This window comes from Lissotriton helveticus, chromosome 6, assembly GCF_964261635.1.
Source record: "Lissotriton helveticus chromosome 6, aLisHel1.1, whole genome shotgun sequence".
In the NCBI taxonomy this organism is placed as follows: Eukaryota; Metazoa; Chordata; class Amphibia; order Caudata; family Salamandridae; genus Lissotriton; species Lissotriton helveticus.
Window position 1 is genome coordinate 1,694,629,411 of NC_136067.1, and position 22,971 is coordinate 1,694,652,381.

The 22,971-nt window shown below is 45.2% G+C and overlaps 1 protein-coding gene across 1 annotated transcript in view; it reads left to right on the forward strand.

Moving 5' to 3' along the window:
• The window catches only part of LOC144762844 (uncharacterized), an 86,851-nt gene that overhangs the window by 44,292 nt on the left and 19,588 nt on the right, over positions 1-22,971 (forward strand). Inside the window, exon 2 of the mRNA XM_078648123.1 lies at positions 1,736-1,809. Within this exon, the coding sequence (XP_078504249.1) occupies positions 1,736-1,809 (74 nt within the window). The remainder of the gene's footprint in view (positions 1-1,735; positions 1,810-22,971) is intronic.

The window sequence follows — 22,971 nt, forward strand, 5'->3', positions numbered from 1 at the left end:
CAGTGCCGTTTCCCAGTGCTCGAGGCACCTTACAAGTCCCCATTATGCAAAATATTTGACCCCGTAATTTGCCCCCCCCCCCCCGGGACCTAACGAATAAAACGGACTTCTAGTTTTTTTTCCCACCTTTTCCACTGCGCACGAGTACTGGATGAGTACCTCACGATTTATTATTTTTAAAAAAATTAAAATTTTGCCTAAAGATCCATGTACCACCCCCTGACTAACACTATAGGTTCAGAATGTTTCTACCCTGCCCCCTTTCCTTATATCTCAACTTTGTTTTACTGTTTTCTTGTGACTCTGCTCTCCCGACAAACAAGATGGCTGCCAACACTTCCTGGTTTGGAGTATTGACAGCCAATCAGCATCCAGATCCTGCTCGTAATTGTACGGATTTCCGTACGCGTACGCCGCGATTTTTCTTTATAAAAAAAGAATAGAACCTAAACATCCATGTACGACCCCCTGAGCAAGCCTACAGGTTTAGAATGTTTCTAGCCTGCCCCCTTCACTTATTTCTCAACTTTGTTTTACTGTTTTCTTGTGACTCGGTTCTACCGAGGCACAAGATGGCCGCCAACACTTCCTGGTTTCGAGTGTTGACAGACAGTTCACAGCCAATCAGCATGCAGCTCGCGCTCATAATTGAACGGATTTCCGTACACGTGCTGAACTCCGTCTCTAGATAGCGCTATGATTTTACTTGCAATTTTCTGAGAAACTACTGAACGGATTTACACCATTTAACAAAAAGCACAATCTGCAAACATAACTCTACCTCTCTGCCAAATTTCGTGTAATTCCGTTCAGCCGTTCGGGTTGGAGCCCTGGCTAAAGGTCCCTATGGAAAATTGCATGGGGAAAACACGTTTTGGGACCTCCCTTTTTTCTCAGCCCCCACTTGACGAATCACCCCCAAACTTTCAGGGAAGGAGCGAAACTGAGCAGGCCATTTTCTTGGAGAAATTCACGAAGATCCGTCCACCGGCGCCAAAGTTATTCCAAATAGAATGTTGTGGATTTCCTATGGAAACTAGGTCCTAACTATAACTACCTTCTGGCGACCGCCAGTAGGTAATGTATTTATTTGTTATATTGTTAAAGTTTACAAGAAATGTGTTATTTTAATATAAATTATAATAATTATTTTAATAATAGTTTTAAATTATATATGTTGAAATAAACATACATTCAGATATATATATCTGAGTTTAAAAAATAAGTATAACATTTATATATAATTGTAATTTATTTCAATATATTTAATTTACCTCATAGTACTGTTTAATGCTAATGTATTTAAGGTTTACTTTGTTTATATAAAAAATGTTTTGTCTTCGAAATTATTGTATAGCAATATTTTTTTGATATTTTTGTTATTTACATTATAAGTATAGGATAACTATATGTGTGGGTTTGATATTTTTTACACAATATTTATGTCCCACAATATTTGTGGATTCAATATCTTGTCACTGAACCATCCTCAGACTTGGGCAACGGACACGTTGATTTGTCCTTGGCCTCTTGGTCTGATGTATTCTTTACTGACATTCCAGTTGATCAGGGCGTTTCTGACATGGGTCAGGAAAGATAGGGCTCATCTAATTTTGATTGCTCTACAGTAGCCCCGTGCAAATTGGTTCCCTCTTCTGGAGTTGTTATGGTGCTGTAAGGAATGGCCTCTTCCAGCTCTCCTGTCTCCTCTATTCTTTCTGACTTTTCCCCCTAGGATCATTCAGGAAGTTGCACTTGATGGCATGGAGGTTGAACAGAAAGGTTTAGCTGGTCTACGGTTCCTGAAAGGTTGGCAGTGACTTTACAGGCTTAAAGGAGGTCATATGCTTAGCATTCTGATGCCAGGCATCGGAAGGCCTTTTTGGTCTGGTGTTTGGTGAAGCAGGTGGATCTTACTTTGCCCAATCTTTTTCTGATTATGCAGTTTTGTAGGATGGAGCTAACATGGGTCTGTCAGTCACTACTTTAAGAGTTCATTGGGTGGCAATTCAGCCATTTTGTTGCTCTTGGAGGAATCTTAAAGATGAGGAATGGCTGATGCCTAGGTTTTTTGAAGGGCTGTTGAACTTGTTTCCTAGAGCAGTGCGTTATTTACCTACATGGGATTTACAGTTGGTGTTAGAGGCCTTGACTGTTCCTTCATTTCAGCCTCTTGATCGGGTTGATTTGCAACTCTTGAAATTTAAAACTTGTTTTCTGGTGGCTATTCCTCCTGCTAGGTGCTTGGGGGAGTTGGAGGCTTTATCTTGTAAATATCATTTTTGTAAGGTGTTTCAGCTGGCATATGGGATAATGGGTTTGACTCCTCCCCTAGGGGTTATGGGGCATTATATGCGTTGAATGGTTGCAACAGTGGCTGAACTGCAGGGTACCTCAGTGATGGAGATTTGTAGCGCTGCGACTTGGCCTACCCCATCCACTTAGGATTGTTGAGTTGGAACGTCTTGATAATGTGTTGGGTCACGGACTTTGTCCTCTATGAAGAAGTAGAGGTTCTTCTGTATATTATCTGGGCACTCTATTAAAGTTGAGTGTTTATGACTCAGTTGTCCATTTCTATTTACTTGCTGTGTCTCATTAGTTTAGAAGGAAGGCGAGAGAGGGACCGGAGGTAATGCGTCCTTTACTTAATGATAATGGCATCATACCTAATCCAACTCCCTCGCCTTCCTTCAAGGTCCGTTCCACCCCCACAGTGCCAAACAACTGAGTGTCTGGTAGGGCTTATTTATGTATAGAACAGGGAGGGGATGGAGAGCATTTTTATTCTAAAAGAGAGGTTTCTATTAGAGGCAAGGGAGCCTCATTGGTCAACAAGGAAGGCGAGAGAGTAGGACTAGGAGTAATGTCATTATTAGTTAGTAATGGACACATAAAGGTTGTAACATCATTAGGAGGGAGTGGGGGGGAAAAGCCTAGGTGTAGAGGATGTAGGCAAGCTTACATCTGACATGCAAACATGCCAAATGAGACTCTAGGAATGCAGGATGGAGTATGGAAGGAAAATGCACCCTAGAGATTTTGGGCCTGATTATGAGTCTGGCAACAAAGCGCTGTACCCTTTCTGTCAAACCAACAGCTCTCCTGCTCTATTTTGAATAGGAGGACCACTAGGTTTTTAATGACAGTTTATTTGCTGGCTCGGTCATCAGAAACCTTATGCTGATGCCTTACTGAAAAGGTTCCATTGTTGTAAGAATATCACAACCAAAGAACTTGATAGTAACGAACAAACAAAAATACTAATGACCCCCCGACCTTATGGGAAAATTCCAGGGTATTAAAGTCTTTAGTGTTTTGTTTTTCAAACGACACGGACCATAGGTCATTGTTTTGAAAAGCAAAAAAGTTTAGTAATCGGCTGCCCAATACATGGAGTCCACTTACCAAACGTTCCATGTCTTCATAGGACCCACCATGGTAGGAGCTCCTGTGAAGGTACAGACATCAGCCCTGGAGTGATGGAGATCTCACATTATGGAGAGTGGTAATTTGTCTAGGGAGCAGAAGTAATGTCCTCTGCATCCCTGATGGACGACAGGTCGCCTACCCAACCCTAAATTAGGCCCTTAAAGAAAGGTGCTGTTTGAAAATGTCAAGAGCTTATTTTAGTGACTTGGCATTCACAATTAACCTAGTTACCCGGGTCACTAAAAAAGGCTTTGGCAGTGTTGCGTTCTATTGTGACATGGATAACAGATGTCTGGCATTCACCAATGAAGTCCATTGGTCTCTTTTGAATTCTATGGATCAGAGAGCTATGTCTCAAAGCCTTAAACATTTGACGGCGAAACGGTTTGTTGGGTGATCCTCCAAGCCTATCCTTGACCCATAAAATGGGGCTAGCCCTCAGCATCCCTGAAATATAAGCACATTTGTAGAGATAAGTGGTAAGATTCGAAACTGCAAATAGTATTTGAGTCGGTTGCTTTAGGTGGCATTGTTAAACTACTCAAATGTACACTAAAAACTGTGAAAGCTAGAGCTCTCTCAGAATGGAAATCTTGGAAAGGGCAGGAGCTTTTCCTAACATGGCAGCTTCTGGATAAGATATAGTCAATTCAAAAAGTAATTTCCAAGGAGCCAGATATATTCTTGACAGAGGGCCTTGGTCCAGAAGGGGCATACTCAGATGATCTGCTAGTGACATTATTAGAGGAGTTGAAACCTCTCTCTGGTAACCAACTTAGGGCCTGATTTTGAGTTTGGGGGTGCAGTGTCAGGTCCACCGCTGCACCGCCAAACCCTTGGTCAGGCTGCCACCAGATTAGGAGTTTCCTCCTGTCTGGTGGCCTGATTTTTGGCAATCACACGGCGGGGCCTCATAAAATGGGCAACGCAATGGGAATGCCAAAAACAGTTCCTGCACGGCACCGACTGTAAAGTCCATGCCGTACAGGAACTTGGGTGCCTGCACACAGTGGGGCACATGTGGGGCTCCCTGTGTGCATCCACAGGGCGTGAGATACAAGGGGAACCTGCAGGGCCCCCTTTGTTTCCTCACCGCCACAGTTTTCATGGTGGTGAAACCGTCATGAAAACCACAGCGAAGAGGACACTTGTAATATGCTTTGCAGGACCACAAGCATAGTACTGCCTTTACACCACCGCAATACCACCAGGGAACGGTGGTCCCCTGGCAGCTGTGGCGGGGCAATGGCAGTCTGACTGTCCATATTGTAATAGGCTGCGCCCCCACAAGTCTGGCGGTCCGTGGACCACCACACTCATAATTAGGGGCCAGATGTAGGTAGCCAAATACCGGTCGGTAACGGCCGAAAATACCGATTTTCAGCCGTTACCGACCGGTATTTGGAGATTGAGATGTAGGGGCCCAAAAAAGAGCGATTCGGTAAATACGAGTCGGTAATTTACTGAATCGGAAATTACCAAATCGTAATTTACCGAATCGGAATATTCCGAATCGGTATTTACCGATTCAGTATTTACCGATTCGGAAATTACCGAATTCTTATTTACCGAATCGGTAAATAAGAAATGGTAAAAAATCAGTTTTGAGATGTAGCAAACTTCTAAAATACCGAATTTCATGAAATTCGGTATTTAAGAGTCGGTATTTATCATGGATTGAAAGCAGGTGGTAACCAGGTGCAGCCTATAAAAAAGGCCTCAAAATGCAACATTGTGACCAGAATGGCGGCATTCTACGTGATAGCAAGGCGGCTACGGCTTCAGGCAGCAGGAGAGAGGGTCTGGCGAAGGAAGGAGCAAGTTTAAAGACAGAGGATAATGCTTTTTAGACTCACTGAGCCAGAGATATTGCAAAGGTACATGCTACACCCCCAAACCATCCTGGACTTGATCAGGGACCTGTACCCACTTTTGGAGCACCCAACCCCAAGGGCACATGCCATCCCACCCCATGTGCAGGTGCTCTGTAGCCTACACCTTCTTGCATCTGGGAGTTACCAGGGGGTGATTGCTGCGGTAGGTGGGGTGTCTCTGAGCTGCCTGGCCTGTTTCTTCAGGAAGTTCCTAGAGGCCATGATGCAGAGGATGCATCATTACATCTGCTTCCCCAACACACACATGGAACTACTGAAGACCAAGACTGACTTTTATCAAATTGCACATTTCCCACACGTCATCGGCTGTATAGATGGCACCCACATCCCTATATGCCTACCTGCTGCCACAGAGTACATTTACAGAAACAGGAAGTCAACCCACTCTATCAATGTACAGGTAATCTGTGATGCCAACAACATCATCACATACACTGTGGCCAAGTTCCCAGGAAGTACCCACGACTCCTACATCTTTCAGAACAGTCTGATCTACACACGCCTGACAGCGGCAGAATTTGGCAAAGGATACCTGCTAGGTAAAATACTGTGACACACCCTGATAGATATAGCAGGTGTATGTGTATGTGTGCATGTGAGTAATGGTTTTCTCATTTACATATAGGGGATAGTGCATATGCTGTCCGCTCATTCATCCTGACACCCTACCTCAACCCTTCAACCCGCAGCCAGAGCCGATACAACGTGGCACACAAATCAACTAGGAACGTTGTGGAGCGCACCTTTGGCCTGTTAAAAAGCAGGTTCCGCTGCCTCCACAAAAGTGGCGGGGCACGGCAGAACTCACCAATCATATGCTGTAAGATAATTGCAACTTCTGCAATGTTACACAACCTTGCTACAAAGAAGGGCACAGAGGTGGAATTGAGCGACTATGAGGACCACGATGATGAACATGCACTGCCTGATCCAAACACAGCAGGAATTGCGCCACCAACCGATGGCAGACAGAGACGGGCAGAGATCACACAGAACTTTTTTTGAGTAAGTAAAGAGACGCAGACAGGTGGAGTATGCACCCAACGTAGTTTAATATTTGGCACTACGCAGGTACTGAAACGCACAAATGTGCAACACAAATGTCATCCATTTAGTAATGGTAGTCCTGGCTCACTTCCCCATTTAAGGTCATGGAGTGTGGGCTGTATAAGTCATTTGCGGCCACGCCTACCAGTGCCAGATGAAAGTGGCTGGTTTTCCTCACTGGGTGTTTGGGGTGTTGGGTCACCATGGCGCCTGCCGCTCCTCTGTGTCTCAACAACAGGGGGGCTTGTCATGCTGCTCCTACTGGTGCTTTCCTTACTTTCCGGTACATCCAGAGCAGCAGTTTGTGCTGTCTGTGCATTAAGCAGCACCTCTACAGCACTGGTCACCCTGCTGTGTGTTAGTCCCTCTTGCATGTTAATGCATCAACTGCATAGAAGGGAAGTGGCTGTGGCCAGGCGGTTCATAGCCTTAGTTTGTTGCTGAGCATGTTGCCTGTCCTTGCACCTTGTTAACCTGTCCTGGTCCAGTTTTGTGCACAGGAGCTGCACCGATTGTGTCATGTCCCGCACACCTGTGGCCATCTCCCGCATCCCTGCAGCCATCTCCCTCATACCTGATGCCATCTCTTTATTCTCATCGACCAGTGCACTGATGCCTTTTCCTATGTTTTCCATATGTGTATTTAGGTGCCTCATCTGGCGTTGCACAGACTGGATGGCCTTCCCCTGCATTCTTTGAATCTTCACCATGCTACCCTCCAGCCCACGGAAGACACTGGGACCCTCCACATGTTGTGCAGCACTGCTATCTCTGTCCCTGCGGCGTCTGGTACCTGTACGGGCAACCTCTGTACTGGTCTGCTGTGTGGCAGTGCTTGCTTCCCCAGCCAAGTTTTGGGTGTCATCCCCCTCCATTTCACTTGCTGAAGTTTCCATTTCAAGCAGTGAAGCAACTGCATGCCTCCTGCTCTTTTGAGGTGCAGATGGTGTTTGCGGCAGTGACACAGGCAGTTCAGGTGAGGACAGTAGCAGAGGGGATCCTGAACATTCTGGGGATGCCTGCAGATGTGGAGACATTTCAAGGTCTTGGGATGGTGGCAGTGGTGTTGATGCACCGGTGTCCTCTGTGACATTCTCTGCACTTGTGCCTGCCTACTGGCTGTCATCCCTTTGTGGTGCAGTGCCTTCCTTCTCCCTGGTATGCCTGCGAGATGTCTCGCCTGTGGACATAAAAGCGTACATTAGCTCTGTGCTCCTGCCTCACGGCTTCTACAATTAAATTATTTTCACTGAAACACTGTACATATTGCCTGAGCCTCATTATGACTGATATGTTTTACCTAACTTGTGGATTGCTGTGCTGTATGACATGGTAGGGCTTTAAATTACTACATGTTCCATAATGCATTGCTCCTGTATAATACTACCTCTATTGGAGTGGGTTAACTTTGCCACATAGGGAAAAGGGAAGGTGATGGGGTGGGAGTGATTGCTGTACATGCGTCTTACCTTTCCTAGTGGCAGCTCTGGCTGAGCTGTCTGCATCTCCCAGTCCACAGACGCTCTCTGGTTCAATGGTGGACCCCACCAACTCCTCCAGCTCAGTCAGGGAGGTGCACAGTTCTTCCCTCCTCCAGTTTTGTTTGCCTCTTTGTGAAGCTCTGTAATTTTCTTCTTGGTAATGCTCCTGAGGTCATACCACCTCTTTTTCAGGTCATCTATGTCCCTTGGAGTCACTCCTACAGCATTCACCTTTGACTGTATTTCCAGCCAAATCTTTCTTTTGGCAGATTCAGCCACAGTCAGGGACTGCTTTCCAAACAATTTCTGGTGTTCTTTAACCACCTCCTCCACGAGGACCTGCAGCTCCATGGTGGTAAATTTTATTTTTCTCTTCCTCTCTGGAAGTTCCTTTTCACTGCTGCCTGCCATTTTCAAACTTTAAAAGCACAAACAAGTTTTCCTGTGGCTCAGTGAATCAGCTCTGCTTTCTCTGCCTCTCCAGAAGCTTCTAATTACTTCCAGCTGCCCGGGTGTAGCCACTTCCTTGTTGGGAGGGGGTGGGTGGTAGCACCTGATTGGCTGACTCCTAAGTTTCACTTTCTTACCTTTCCGATTTGGTATTTACCGAATCGGTATTTCCCCTTCATTCCTATGGGCCAAAAGGCCCATAGGATTGAATGGGAAGTACAGATTCAGTAAATACAGAATTGGTAAATACAGATTCAGTAAATTCCGAATGGCAGATACCGAATTTTACCGAATCGGTAAAAATTACTGATTTTTTACCTACATCACAAATACCGATTCTAAAATACCGAATCGGTAAAATTTGGTATTTTAGAATCGGTATTTTGAAATTACCTACATCTAGCCCTAAGTCCTTAACCCCTTCAGTGCTGCGCGAATTCCTCTGCGGTGCTGAAGGTTCTAAAGAACCTATGGACTCATGACGGAACGGCTCCGTCATGAGCACAGGCCAACCGACGCTCATGACGGAACCGTTCCGTCATGAGCACCGAAGGGGTTAAACTAGAGAAGGCATGTATGAAGCCTATCTGCTTTCACTAATCATTCATAATGCAATCCTAAGACATTGACATTGAAAATAACAGTCAAAAGTTGATTTTGTTTTGAAATCTCTCATGTCCGTACCTAAACTGAGCTGGTCCTGTGTGGGCAGAGAGCTAAGGAGAGACCGCCAAGCTGTTCAGAGTGTCCCAGAATAATACAATGGAGGTAGAGTCAGCATAATCATGTCAATGGAGAGAAATCGGAAGTGTTGACCTAATTGCTGAGGCCCTCAAGACAGACAGAGCTGCATGGCAGAGATTCAACTAAAGGACAAGTCGGGTGTGTTTAAACTTAATGAGATGTTTGAAAAGAGTGAAAAGGGGCCATGGTAATGTGAAGGTGAATCGAAGGACAGAGGTAACTGATTTAAAATGACATTGTTGTTTACTGCAAAATACTGCAGAGGCTCCTGCATCAATTGTAACACAGATGTTTGGAGGAACATGTAAGGGATTGGAGGAGATATATACTTTTGAGGTAGTTAACATTTTCTAAAACAGAACTTGTGAAGGGCAATCAGAGAAACTGACAGCAGAATAAATAGCTAGAATAAATCCAGTCCTGAAACACTTAAAGAAGTCTGTGGTAAAGTGGCAAGTAAGCGAGAGTACACTTTTGAGGCTAAGCCAGCTAGGCAGAATATCAGATGCACGAAAGCCCCCCACTCTAAGGATCTTCTTTAAATTAAAAACAGATTATGCAACTCAGCAAGTTTAACAGGTCAAATAAGTATAGAAGATAACATGAAAGTAATTAGAGATAGAAGTGTAGCAAATGAGAGACCAATGTAAATGAGGCAGTGAAAAGAGCTGATTTATTTTGTGCCTATACATTAGGAAGTATCCTTAGCAAACAGTTCCGAGCCTCTTGAAATGCAAGATCTACGAGATATAGCAAAGTCAGATAATGTAAAGAGGAATAATGCTCCAGAAATAAATCCAGAAATGCTATCAAACTTGTCAGTAGAGATTACAAATAGGGTTGCCATATGTTAGTCCTGTTTTTTAATGTGTGCGGAACTTCTTTTTTTCTGGTTTTTGGACTCTGGTCACTTTAGCACACTGCTGACCAGTGCTAAAGTGCATGTGCTCTGTCTTTAAAATGTAATGGCATTGGGTTTCTCCATGATTGGCATATCTGATGCACTGATAACTACATGTGCCCAGGGCCTGTAAATCAAATGGTACTAGTGGTCCTGCAGCACTGCTTGTGCCACCACATGAGTAACCCTTCAAACCTGTCTCAGGCCTGTCACTACAAAGCGTGTGTTTGCAGTTTTAAATTGCCATGTCGACCTGGCAAGTTCACCTACTTGCCAGGCCCAAATCTTCCTTTCTATTACATTTAAGGCACCCCTATGGTAGTTCCAATGAAGCCCCGTGGGCAGGGTGCAGTGTATTTAAAAGGTAGGACATGTGCTTTTAAGTTTTAGATGTTTTGGTCATGAAAAAACTGCTAAATTTGTTTTTCAGTACTGAAAGGCCTATCTCTCCATAGGTTAGCATTGGAGCTGTCTTGAAACACTTTACAAGTGTAACTTCCAATTGGGAGAAGATGGAAAATTGGAGTTTGGCGTCTCTGGACTCACAATTTAAAAACACATATTTTAGGGAAGTTGTTTTTTAAATTGCAGGTCTAAAAATCTCACTTTTAGAAAGTTGGCATTTTCTTACTTTAACCATTCTGTTTCTCTGCCTTTCGCTAGAATACACGTCTGGGCCAGGGTGACAGTTTGGCTTCGTGAATTCACTCTAGACAGTCACACACAAAGGGAGCTGACGTGTGCCCTGCATTTTCTGATGGCCCATCACCAGCCTGATGGGCCTTCCTGAGCTGGAGTGGTAGGAGAAGCTGATATTTGCACCTGAATAGGGCTATGCCTGTCCCCACACAAAGAACTACATACCCCCCTGTAGGGTGTCTAGATCCAGGGCCAGGAAGGGCAGGGTCTAGTACACTACAAAGACCTTTCTTTGAAGTCTCCCTACTTCAAATGTTAAAATGGGTATAAGTACTAAACCTCCGACACCATATTCTCAGAACTCTACTGGACTGAGGACATTCTTCCAGGAAGAGCTGTAGTGCTGCCAGGAAGGATTGCCACTTTGCTGCTTGCTTTGCTCTGTTGGTCCTGCTGCCTGCTGCAACTTTCCTGGGAGTGAGAGGACTGGGCTTTACTCTCTACATCCTGCTTTCAAAGGTTCTCCAAGGGCTTGGCTGAACTTGCCTCCGGTTGCTGAAATCTAAGGGATATTGAATACTTCACCTGCACCTTGCTTACAGCACCTGGGCTCCTCTGCTGTGAGTCCTGCCCTACCAAGTGGTGCCAAATCCAGTCCTGTGCCCTTGGAGGTGAATTTCGTGCTACAACCAAGAAACCAACTGATCAACTCCAAAGGGTCTGTTCGTCACCGTGCACCCATGCGAAACCAACACTTCTCCACTGCCTGCATTGACACCGAAGACACCACTTGCACAGTGCATGACATAAAGACCTTTACTTTCAGCGTAGCCTGATTTTGCTTCAGCGTCTCCACAGAACTTCCACTGCTTGAGTCTCGGACACTTCCTCACCGAAGTCTGTGATGCACTACTTCGACTCCAGCGCAGCCTCAGCATCGCCTTCAGACCAGAGGTTCAACTTTGACGCTGTGGAATGGACACATCATGCTGTGACATCTACGCATCCTCGACACCGGAGTCACCTTCAGAAACCGGGGGTTCTCAAAAACAACCAAAACATCACCTCCTCTGTGCAAAGCATCGTCTATGGGTGTTAAAGCTTCAATGGCCTTCTACAGCCTTAGGGAACCAACGCATCACCTGCATCCGTTACGCCTCACTCCCTCAGCGCCACACATCGCCTTTGATTTCGGACGCATCCAAGGTTCTATAAGGGGGTCCACGTGATTCCTGTATCCAGCCCGTGCTCTATCAGAACTTTTGGATTTGTCCCGGTCATGTGGGACCAGATAACCCCAGTTGGAGCTATGGACTTCTAAGCAATGCACATTGATTTAATCTTTAAAAATTCATGTATTGACTTGTGTATGTTGGATGTTTGTCATTTTGGATTATTTTTTTTAACTGGTGTGGAGTACTATTGTGGTGTTTTCACTGTATTACTGTGTATGTGCACAAATACCTTAGACAGTGACTCTTTAGTTTAGCCTGACTGCTCTCTGCCAATCTACCAGAGGCTGAGCACAAGTAAACTTTTAGTGTGTACTACACATACCCTGATTTAGACAGGGTGCATTCCAACCAGAGACCCCATTTTTGACTTTGGTGATCAGCGGTGAGGATAGGACTTGTATTTGTGCATTACATACAGTGATTGGTGTACCATTTCTCAGAACATTACATACCAATATACTATTCTTTTCTTTTTCCTCTTTTGGCAACCCTTTGAGTTTTTGCAACAATCATGTCTCAGTTTTGAGAGTCATCAGCTGTACCTTCAGAAGTGGAGTTTGACCAGAAGTTGAAAAACTTACACGGTGCCCCAGCTTAAAGGTTTCTGCAGGGAACTCAAATGTTCTTTTAAAGGACTCACTAAAAAGGAGGGGGGGACAAAATTAGAAGTAAGGAGTTCTCTAAAGGGCGCCTAACTAGTTCCCAAAGTGAGGATTCCCAATCCCCTGTTGAGAAGAAAAGTTGCCACCCTTCAGGAAAGCCTGCAGGGAAAGTATGCAAGAAGCGTTGTGTGTAATCAGGAAGGGTACTTCAAGGTAGATCCCAAGTGTCCCAAGTGGGCAAAGCCCCCCACTGGTCAGCAGCCACTGAGGATGGACAGTGTAGCGCTTGGGGAAGGGTTGGTCTCAGTTAGTGGTGGTTAGCCAGCTCAGTTGACCCCAGTTTCCCTTGTTGACAGTGAGATGGTCCAGAGAACCCTCATGCCAGGCAACACTAGGAAGGACAGGCAGTGGGTGATGATCAGTGTGAGGAGGGTGGATGCTCTGAGAGACACAGGAGCTAGCATGACAATTGTCTTGTGTTATCTGGTATCTGCAGAGATGGTAGTCCCTATTGTGGTACACCAAGTAGTTACAGTAGACAACAGTGACTGCGACTGTTTGGTGGCTCAGATTCCCTCTGAACGAGGGGATCTCAGGTTCCTTAAGGGTATCTGTGAGTCTGCCCATGCCTGTGGATTGTCTGGTGGGCAAGAACCTGGAGCGTACCGCCTGGAAGGAGGCGAGGCTCAGGTCACACTTCGAGATGTTGGGATTGCCTGAGTGGATGCACCTGAACATATGGTCCATGGCAGCACGTGAAGGTGGTCAGAAGGACCTGGATCCTGAAAGAGTGGCCTAGGTCCCTGCCAAAAAGAGGAAAGGCAAGGGTTGTGGGAAACCCACTCCTGAAATCCCCACGGTCCAGGAGGATGCTGAACCTCAGGGGGAAGGCTCCAGAGCCTACAGTGAAGATATGGCCAAACTGGGGACCCTGTCTGAGCTGTCCCTGTAGCAGCAGGATGGAGGTTCCTCCAGGGAGGAGTTCTGGGCAGTACAGAAACACTGCCCTACTCTTGTGGGTCTTCGGAAGCCGGCCCAGGCCCAGGCAACTGGTGAAACCTCTGGAACTTACCTGACCTATTGGGAGAATGGTCTCCTGTATTGCTGAGCTTGGGGCAGCCCATCTACTGGTGGGACCCCACAGCTTCAGAGCCTTCCTACTGTTTCTGGCTCACAATGTGCCTCTGGCATGCCATTTGGGGCAACTTTGACAGGCTTATCACCCGGTGCTATTGGCCTCAGATATGTTCTGCAGGTCCAGCGCTACCTGCTAGGCGAGTAGCAAGACAGAGGGGAGATGTAAAGCTCCCCTGCAACCTTTTCCTGTCACAAGCCCCCTTTTGAGCGGGTGGGCATTCACATCGTGGGGCTTCTGGATCCCAAGACAGCCATTGGCAACAGGAATGTCTTGGCCACTGTGGACCATGCTACATGGTACCCAGAAGCTATGCCTCTGATGACAGTGACTGCGCACGCCGTGCCCAGGGCACTGTTGCGATCTTTGCACATGTGGGTTTCCCCAAGGAGGTGGTATCTGATCGCTGTACCAACTTCCTTTTCTTGTACATGAAGACCAAGTGGAAGTCATGAAAGCCTTGTGGAGTAACCAACAAGTTCTCTACTCCTCACTACCCTCAAATCAATGGGTTGGGTGAAAGTTTCATCCAAACCCTCAAAGGCATGATTATGGGTCTCTCTGTAACCCAATAAAAGCGTAAGTGGGACATCCTTGTGCCATGTCTTTTATTTGCCTACAGTGAGGTACATACAGAAGGAGGATGATTTCGGCCCTTCTGAACTTCTGTATGGGCACCATGTGGGAGGACCTCCCAGTTTGGTGAAGGGGGCTAAGAGCAAGGTCCCAGGAAGCCACCACAGGATGTATTCAGTTATATGCTGTCCTTCCGCAACCAGAAAGCCTGCTTCCGGAAACTCACCCAGGAGAATTTGGAAGCTAGCCAGGAGGACATGAAACACTGATATGACCTGAATACCACTCTGGTTGAGTTTCAGCCTGGTCAAAAGGTATGGTTGATGGTGCCTGGGGAGCACCTTGGTCTGGCCCATTTGAGGTGAAGGAGAGCAAGAGTGATGTCACCTACGTGATAGACTCACAGACTCCTAGGAACCCTTTGAGGGTCCTGTACGGGAACTGCCTAAAGCCACACTTTGAGTGGTCTGAGTGGACCATGCCTTTGATCACAGATGACGGGGTGGAAGAGGAGAATGAATGAAAATTCATATCTTGACTTGTCTATGTTGTTTTTTGTCATCATGGTCTTGTTTTACTCAGATAAATATTGACTATTTTCGTAAATGTATGTGGAGTACTTTTGTGGGGTTTCCACTGTGTTACTGTGTGTGTGCAGAAATGCTTTGCACATTGTCTCTTTAGTTTGTCCTGACTGCTCTGTGCCAAGCTACGAGAGGATGTGCACAGGTAAACTTTTAGTTTCCTACACTTACCCTGACTAGAGTGTGGGTCCCTACATGAACAGGTTACATACCTCTGCCAACTAGAGACCCCATTTTTTAACATCATCTCAGAGATAAATCAAAAGAAGATACATGAGGCCTGTATCAATTTAGGGGAAAACATTAATTGCTTAACTTGATATACTTAAGCCCAGGAAAAAGCAGTACAGGACCTTAGCACTAACACCAATACAAAAGAGTTTCAAAGACTGGAGCAAAAAGGAAAAGAGCTTTTAGAGGAGATAGAAAAGATTTAGAGTAACAAAGTCAAAATAATATTAGAATCTTAAATACTGCAGAAGGAGCGGAAAGGAGAGACTGGTAGCTTTTTATTTTGAACTTGTTAAAAGAAGAACTATCGCAGATTACCACTAGAACTTCATACTAGAAATTCAAAGGCTACAAGGAGATCCCTTCAAGTTGAATCCTAAAAGGAAGAAACCCCTGAAAATACTGGTGCTTTTTAGTAATACACAGTAAAAGAAATGTTTTTAATAACCACCATGAAAGCAAAAACCCTTTTAGTATGAGATGCTACTTTCACTATCAGATCTGATATCTCTCGCTTCACGGAGATAGACAGTCAAAGTTAGGTTATCATAGAAGGAGTATAGAGGACCTGCAATTTAAGTTCCCTGCAATGATTAGGTCCATGTGGATCAATAAAATGCGTTAGTTCACTGACCCAGAGGATGTACAAGTTTATAAAACATATGAAATCTCAAAAGGAAGCACAACATAATGGTTTAGAAAAGTATATGACTTATAACTTATGACTCTGATGTTGAGGAGTTTAAGGTATGCAAAATTACAAGAGGGGGACAACCAATGCAATTGTTAAGGAAGGTATAATCCAAAGGGAGTGAGCTCAAAAAGGCATAAATTATGCCCACAACTAAAGTATGGACAGTTCCTAAGGGTGTGGTAACACGTGGTGGGGAGCATGTGGGGGGAACAGGGAAAGTCTGGCATACACTTGTACAGCCATCAGGATATTGCATCAGCGTTCCTCACATTTCTACAGAGGGTCCTCAAATTATGGAAAGCCAAAGGTACAAATGTCCGTGATCAGAGATTCCACGTTACTGGATGATTTTAATGTGTACTGATAATGAAAGGAACTGAACTGAATGAATTTTATTTTGTGATCACTTAAACTCATTACGATATACAAAATTGAAACATGTAGCAAAAGATTGGGATAATAGAAAAGTGATTTAAAAACGTAAAATTAAAAAAAACGGGCATTCGAGGAGATATATAGACAGCCGGTATTAACATAGTAATTGAAATCATTCTTAAAACAAAATTGGTGCTCGATGCAGCCTGATTAAGTCAATTGTTTGGGGATGGAGATGGCCCTCCCTGGACTCATGAGGCTATTTAATTAATCTCTTCCTGGGCCAACTTGTCTCTCAAAAGTGTCTGAGTGTGATGTACAAATTTGCCAAAATTGGCCATATTTTTCACAATGTCCAAGGCATAGAGCTGGGAAACAGCCTCCTTTGCCTTGCGGGTGTCTAGTTGAAGTAGCATGGGTCTGAGGTAGATGGCACAGGCATGCCGCAAGGCAGCATAGCAAAATATGTAGCAGAAACTCCCTTCTGTAGTTGCATAGATGACATGATGTGATGTTAGACAGAGCTTTCCAAGATGGCTGTAGGACTATCTAAAATGGCATACAATTTGCAAAGGGCGTGTGTGACCATTTTCCCTTTCTGCCTCAGTTTTTGTAGGTGGAGCAATGGGCAGCCAGTCTCACTGAACCAGACACCCAGGTAGTTATAACATTGTACCGAGCCCAAGATCAGGGGACCCAGCTGCCATTTTCTGAGTTTTTTCTTTGGGTAACACCCAGAAAACACAGTTTGGGACTTGCTTGCGTTTGCTACCAAATCATTCTTGTTGTTATAATCCGACAAGGCAGTGAGAACTTTTTGAAGCCCTGTTATGGTAAGATCCAGGAGAACGAGATTGTCAGCATTCTGCCTCAAATGGATCTTTGTGTTCCCATTTTTCGGAATGGCAAGAGAGGCTTCATGTAGTGCTAAGCCCAAGTCAGCAGTGTACAAATTAAATAGAAGCGGAGTGAGGACGCATCCCTGTTTTAGCCCCCCATCTGTGGTGATTTTTTCCGTGGCGGATTCCCTAGAAAGTTTGGCCCTTACCCAGGTTCCTGAGTACAAGGATCTAATGGCTCGTAATAGTTTCTGCCATATATTCCACAGGTCTATTGTATGTATTGATGTTTTGAGATGAGGGCGACCTGCTCCGGAAATTCCCTCTATAGCTCCGTATTGATAGGATATATTCCACTGTGCCAGTTTTTGCCAAAGGATGCTGCGAACTACCCAGTCGAAAGCTGCTGAATAGTCGATAAAGCAGGAGAAGAGCAGGGGAGCGAGGCAGGCTGCTGCCTGTTGGGTTAAGTATGACAGTGCTATGATGTTGTCCACCGATGAGCCAGCTGATCTGAACTCCGTCTGCTAAAATGGCAGCAAGTCTTCTGCCTGTACCCAATCTGCTAGTTCCTTCAGGAGTGTACTCACATACGCCTTTCCCTCCATATCCATATCAGGGCAATCATTCAATAGTTCTTTGGATCAGTGTTTGTCCCTTTTTTGAAAATTGGTTGCAGCAGTGAGCCCCTCCATGAGTCCGGAAAGTACTCCACAGTCGTGCATTCTGCACATAGCAATGAAAGATTGAAGGACCAGAAATGTATGTCTTTCCTGAAAAGTGAGCCAGGCACCCTATTAGGGCCCGGGGCACCATTTTTCCAGATTCTTTTTCAAATGGTGCGGACAGCTGCCTCACTAAGAACTATGGGGTCCGCAGATGGCCCGGGAGATGCCACCCTGATGTTTTCCAGCTTTCTCAGTGTGGGGTAACCATTTAAGCAGATTGATTCCTGGGCGTCGGAGTACAGAAACTTCACATGGGCTACCCATGTCTCCGGGGTAACCGAGTTCTCTCTACTGTAGGCCCCATTAAATAAGTTGTTTAAGTATTGCCAAAATTGTTGGGGCTTGCATGGCGCCAACAACTCAAAGATCTTTCACCTCAGTATCTTCCCGGTTTAGTTTCCAAACGAGGAGCGTGTGTGTCTTCGCTGTTATTTTCATCTGCATTTTGGCGGTTTCCGTACCTGTTTTTAGGTCTCGCCTGTCGATGCGCATGCGCATCGAGCTTGCGAGACTATGGGGGCTTATCCACTCTTTATCCAACTTGCAAGGAATCGTGGCGATTCCTTGCAGTGCACGAGACATTTAAGCTCAATGCGCATGCGCAATGAGCTTCAAAGCGCGTGCACAAGCCCCCACCCGCCTGCATTGCCTGCTCTCTCTCTGACAGCCTCCCCCAGCTCCGCCTCCTCACTTTTTGATTGCACGGCCGTTAGGCCGTGCCTCCCCTACTCTACTCCCCCCTCCTTCTCCACTCCCCCTCACGACGCACCTCCGGATCCGCCCCCTCCCCATTTTGTCTACCACCGTGAAACTGTTTGGCACACGAAAGTCTTACCATTACCACGACCTATTTCCTTTCAGAAATGATTTTCCTCTTCAACTCTAACTTCGCCAAATCTATGTTACGGGACAATGAAACATACTTATTTGTTACCAAACATTTGTACAGCCTTCCACATCTCTTCCACAACCCACTAACGCCCGAACCTCCCCCCTCTGTTCCCGTACACAGCCAGGCTCGCAATTCAACTCCCCCTCTCCAGACGCCAGGACCACATACTTATTTGTTACCAAACATTTCTACATCCTTCCACTTCTCTTCCACAACCCAGTAACCCCCGAACCTCCCCCCTCTGTTCCCGTACACAGCCATGCTCGCAATTCAACTCCCCCTCTCCAGACGCCAGGACCTCCTCTCTCTGTCCCTGCACCCATCCATGCTCTCCGAATACAAAAAGACTTTAAACTGAAATCGTCTACACCACGAAATAATGACATACGCATTACAAGCTACATGGGCTTGTACATTCCCTAATGACAGACGCATTACAAGCTACATCGTAGCATTGCACCTAAAAAAGTTAAGATTACAACCCACAAACGCCAGAACCTCCCCCCTCTGTTCCCGTACACAGCCAGGCTCGCAAATCAACTCCCCCTCTCCAGACGCCAGGACCTCCCCTCTCTGTCCCTGCACCCATCCATGCTCTCCGAATACAAAAAGACTTTAAACTGAAATCGTCTACACCACGAAATAATGACATACGCATTACAAGCTACATCGGCTTGTACATTCCCTAATGACAGACGCATTACAAGCTACATCGTAGCATTGCACCTAAAAAAGTTAAGATTACAACCCACAAACGCCAGAACCTCCCCCCTCTGTTCCCGTACACAGCCAGGCTCGCAAATCAACTCCCCCTCTCCAGACGCCAGGACCTCCCCTCTCTGTCCCTGCACCCTTCCATGCTCTCCGAATACAAAAAGACTTTAAACTGAAATCGTCTACATCCCGAAATAATGACATACGCATTACAAGCTACATCGGCTTGTACATTCCCTAATCTGCAGGCCTACTATTCACATTCCTTCCCTCTAGAACGTGCTACGCCCAAAATACCGCTTGTATCTCTAGCATTGCACCTAAAAAAAAAGAGATATTTAGACATGTTTATAAACGAAATGAAACACACAGAGTCAGTTCAATTCAACGGGCCTACTATTTCCGTCCTCCGACACAGCGTGACCTCACAGAGCCTCTAGCTCATCCACGTGACTAAACAGTCCTCGCAACCCGCCATTACCCCCAACAATACGCCGGACCTGCTGGGACCATTCTTTAGTAACATTTACATGAACACAAAGTCAGGCCACAGACTCCAAGGCTTTCGTCAAGAAAACTACAGGATGCTAGACTACTTTAAGCGCCGTCGTCCAGATTGTAATCACTTGTGAAGTTCCTTTGGGGATGTGCTAATTTAGAACAGCAGGATGCGAGCCGGGTGTTAGCTCGATAACAACAACAAACGCCCCCCACCCAAAAAAAACCACTGAAAGGAAATACTTACACTAGAAACGTGATACTTTTTCGCAAAACTTAAAGAATGTCACTGAACGCAAATATTAACACTAGAAACGTGTAGTTTTTTTAACAATACTTATTTACCTCTCTTGCTATTTTGTTAAGGGTAACTTGCAGCACACATTTCAAGACGAATTACAGTAAGGCAGAAAATGGCGTCTGGAAACGTTATGTTTTTTTAGATCAAAACTCCTATACTTTACATACCATCTACCACTGTATTTTAACGTTCCCACACACACATTCATGTAGGCATGCTATAAAAATCACAACACAACTTTGATGCCAAATACATCAGCTCAAAACATTTCGCCACACCTACTCACCCTCAACCTCTCTTTCTATTTTGTTAAGGGTAACTTGCAGCCAACCTCTATTGCTATTTTGTTAAGGGTAACTTGCAGCACACATTTCAAGACGAATTACAGTAAGGCAGAAAATGGCGTCTGGAAACGTTATGTTTTTTTAGATCAAAACTCCTATACTTTACATACCATCTACCACTGTATTTTAACGTTCCCACACACACATTAATGTAGGCATGCTATAAAAATAACAACACAACTTTGATGCCAAATACATCAGCTCAAAACAGCAAGGCTCACGATTTTCATAATAAAAACAATAACACAACTTTTATGTCAAATATTGCATCCGGCCTCTGACCCATTCAGCACCATGCATCAGCTCATTACATTTCCCCACACCTGTATTTACATTTATGTATCGCCAAACAAAATCATCGACCATCTTTCTCATTCGCCCACTGGATTTTAACGTTGCCACACACCCATTCATGGACGGCTCCACAGCAATGTTCAGTATTTGCATACTAAACATAAACGCCACAACTTCGCCACAACTTTCAGCCTGTATATTACAAGAGTTCTATGTTTAAAAGTGAAACTTTGTATACTTTGCAAGCTTTATATATTCCATTTTTAAGGGTAACTTCGAGCAAACAGTTGAACTTCAATTACACTAACGTTAAATAAAACAAACAAAAAAAAAAAAACTTTGCTTTGTCAGTTCCGAGCTAACTCTTATGTGCGCTTAAGCGAGTTGGCCAGGGAAGTCTACTGGCGCGCCAATGTCGAAACTCCATTTGCATACACATTCAAACATTCACACTTCCAATTCGCGCACATCAGCTAGTGTGACTTTTCCTTGGGGCAAGGGAAGGACTGCGAGCCGGGTGTTAGCTCGACAACAACAACAAACTCCCCCCCCCAAAAAAAAAAAAGACTAACAGTAGAAACGTGATGTTTTTTCGTTAAACTTAAACAATCCCACTGAACGTAAATACGAACATTAGAAACGTGATTGTTTTTTAACAAAACTTATTTACTTTACATAACCAGGCCTAGTATTTCACAATTTTGCGGTACAGCGTAGTATGTAACATCGGCCTATTCTACTTCGACGCTTGTACAGACTACAGATTTTCGATGTTGCCTTCAGGGAAAAATTTCCGATGTGGCCTTCTTTTGGATAACCACCATATTTCTTATACACACACATTAAGGGACGCATCCGCAGCAGCCTCACCCTCACTCACCCTCACCCTCACTCACCCTCAACCCCTCATGCTATATTTAAGGGTAATTTGGTGCAGACAGTTCAAGACGAATTCCAGTAAGGGAGAAAATGTCGTCTGGAAACGTTATGTTTTTAGAACAAAACTCCTATACTTTACATACCATGCCGTACACACAACGACAACAATCCCAGCATTTACAATTACCCACAGACACATTCAAGGTCCGCATCCTCAGCAATGCTCACTATTTTTATAGTAAAAATAACAACACAACTTTGATGGAAAATAAATCAGCTCAGAACATTTCGCCACACCTATCGCTACATTTATGTATTGGCAAACAAAATTATCTACCATCTTTCTAATTCGCCAAATGTATTTTAACGTTGCCACACACACATTAATGGAGGCATGCTCACCCTCAATCACCCTCACCTTCAACCTCTCACCTACCCTCACCCTCACTCACCCTCAACCCCTCACCCTCACTAACTCTCAAACCCTCAATCACCCTTACCCTCACTCACCCTCAATACTTCACCTTCACTAACACTCAACCCCTCACTCACCCTCACTCTCACCCTCACTCACACTCAACACATCAGCCTCACCCTCACCCTCACTCACCTTCAATCCCTCATGCCAGTTTTAAGGGTAACTTGGAGCTGACAGTTCAAGTCCAATTACAGTAATGGAGAAAATGGCGTCTGGTAACGTGATGGTTTTTTAACAAAAGTCCTATAGTCACTCACCCTCAACGCCTCACCCAAAACATCTCACCTTCAATCAACATCACGTCTCACCATCCCTCACCCTCAACACCTCACCCTCAACCCCTCACCCTCAACCACTCACCCTCAACCATTCACCCTCAACTACTCATCCTCACTCACCCTCCCTCACCCTCAACCCCTCACCCACACCCTCAACACTTCACCCTAAACACCTCACTCACCCTCAACCCCTCCCCCTCCCTCCCCCTCACCCTTATTCACCCTCAACACCTACCTCACTCACCCTCAACCCCTCACCCTCACTAACTCTCAAACCCTCAATCACCCTTACCCTCACTCACCCTCAATACTTCACCTTCACTAACACTCAACACCTCACTCACCCTCACTCTCACCCTCACTCACACTCAACGCATCAGCCTCACCCTCACCCTCACTCACCTTCAATCCCTCATGCCATTTTTAAGGGTAACTTGGAGCTGACAGTTCAAGTCCAATTACAGTAATGGAGAAAATGGCGTCTGGTAACGTGATGGTTTTTAACAAAAGTCCTATAGTCACTCACCCTCAACGCCTCACCCAACACCTCACCTTCACTCAACATCACGTCTCACCATCCCTCACCCTCAACACCTCACCCTCAACCCTTCACCCTCAACCACTCACCCTCAACCATTCACCCTCAACTACTCATCCTCACTCACTCTCTCACCCTCAACCCCTCACCCACACCCTCAACACTTC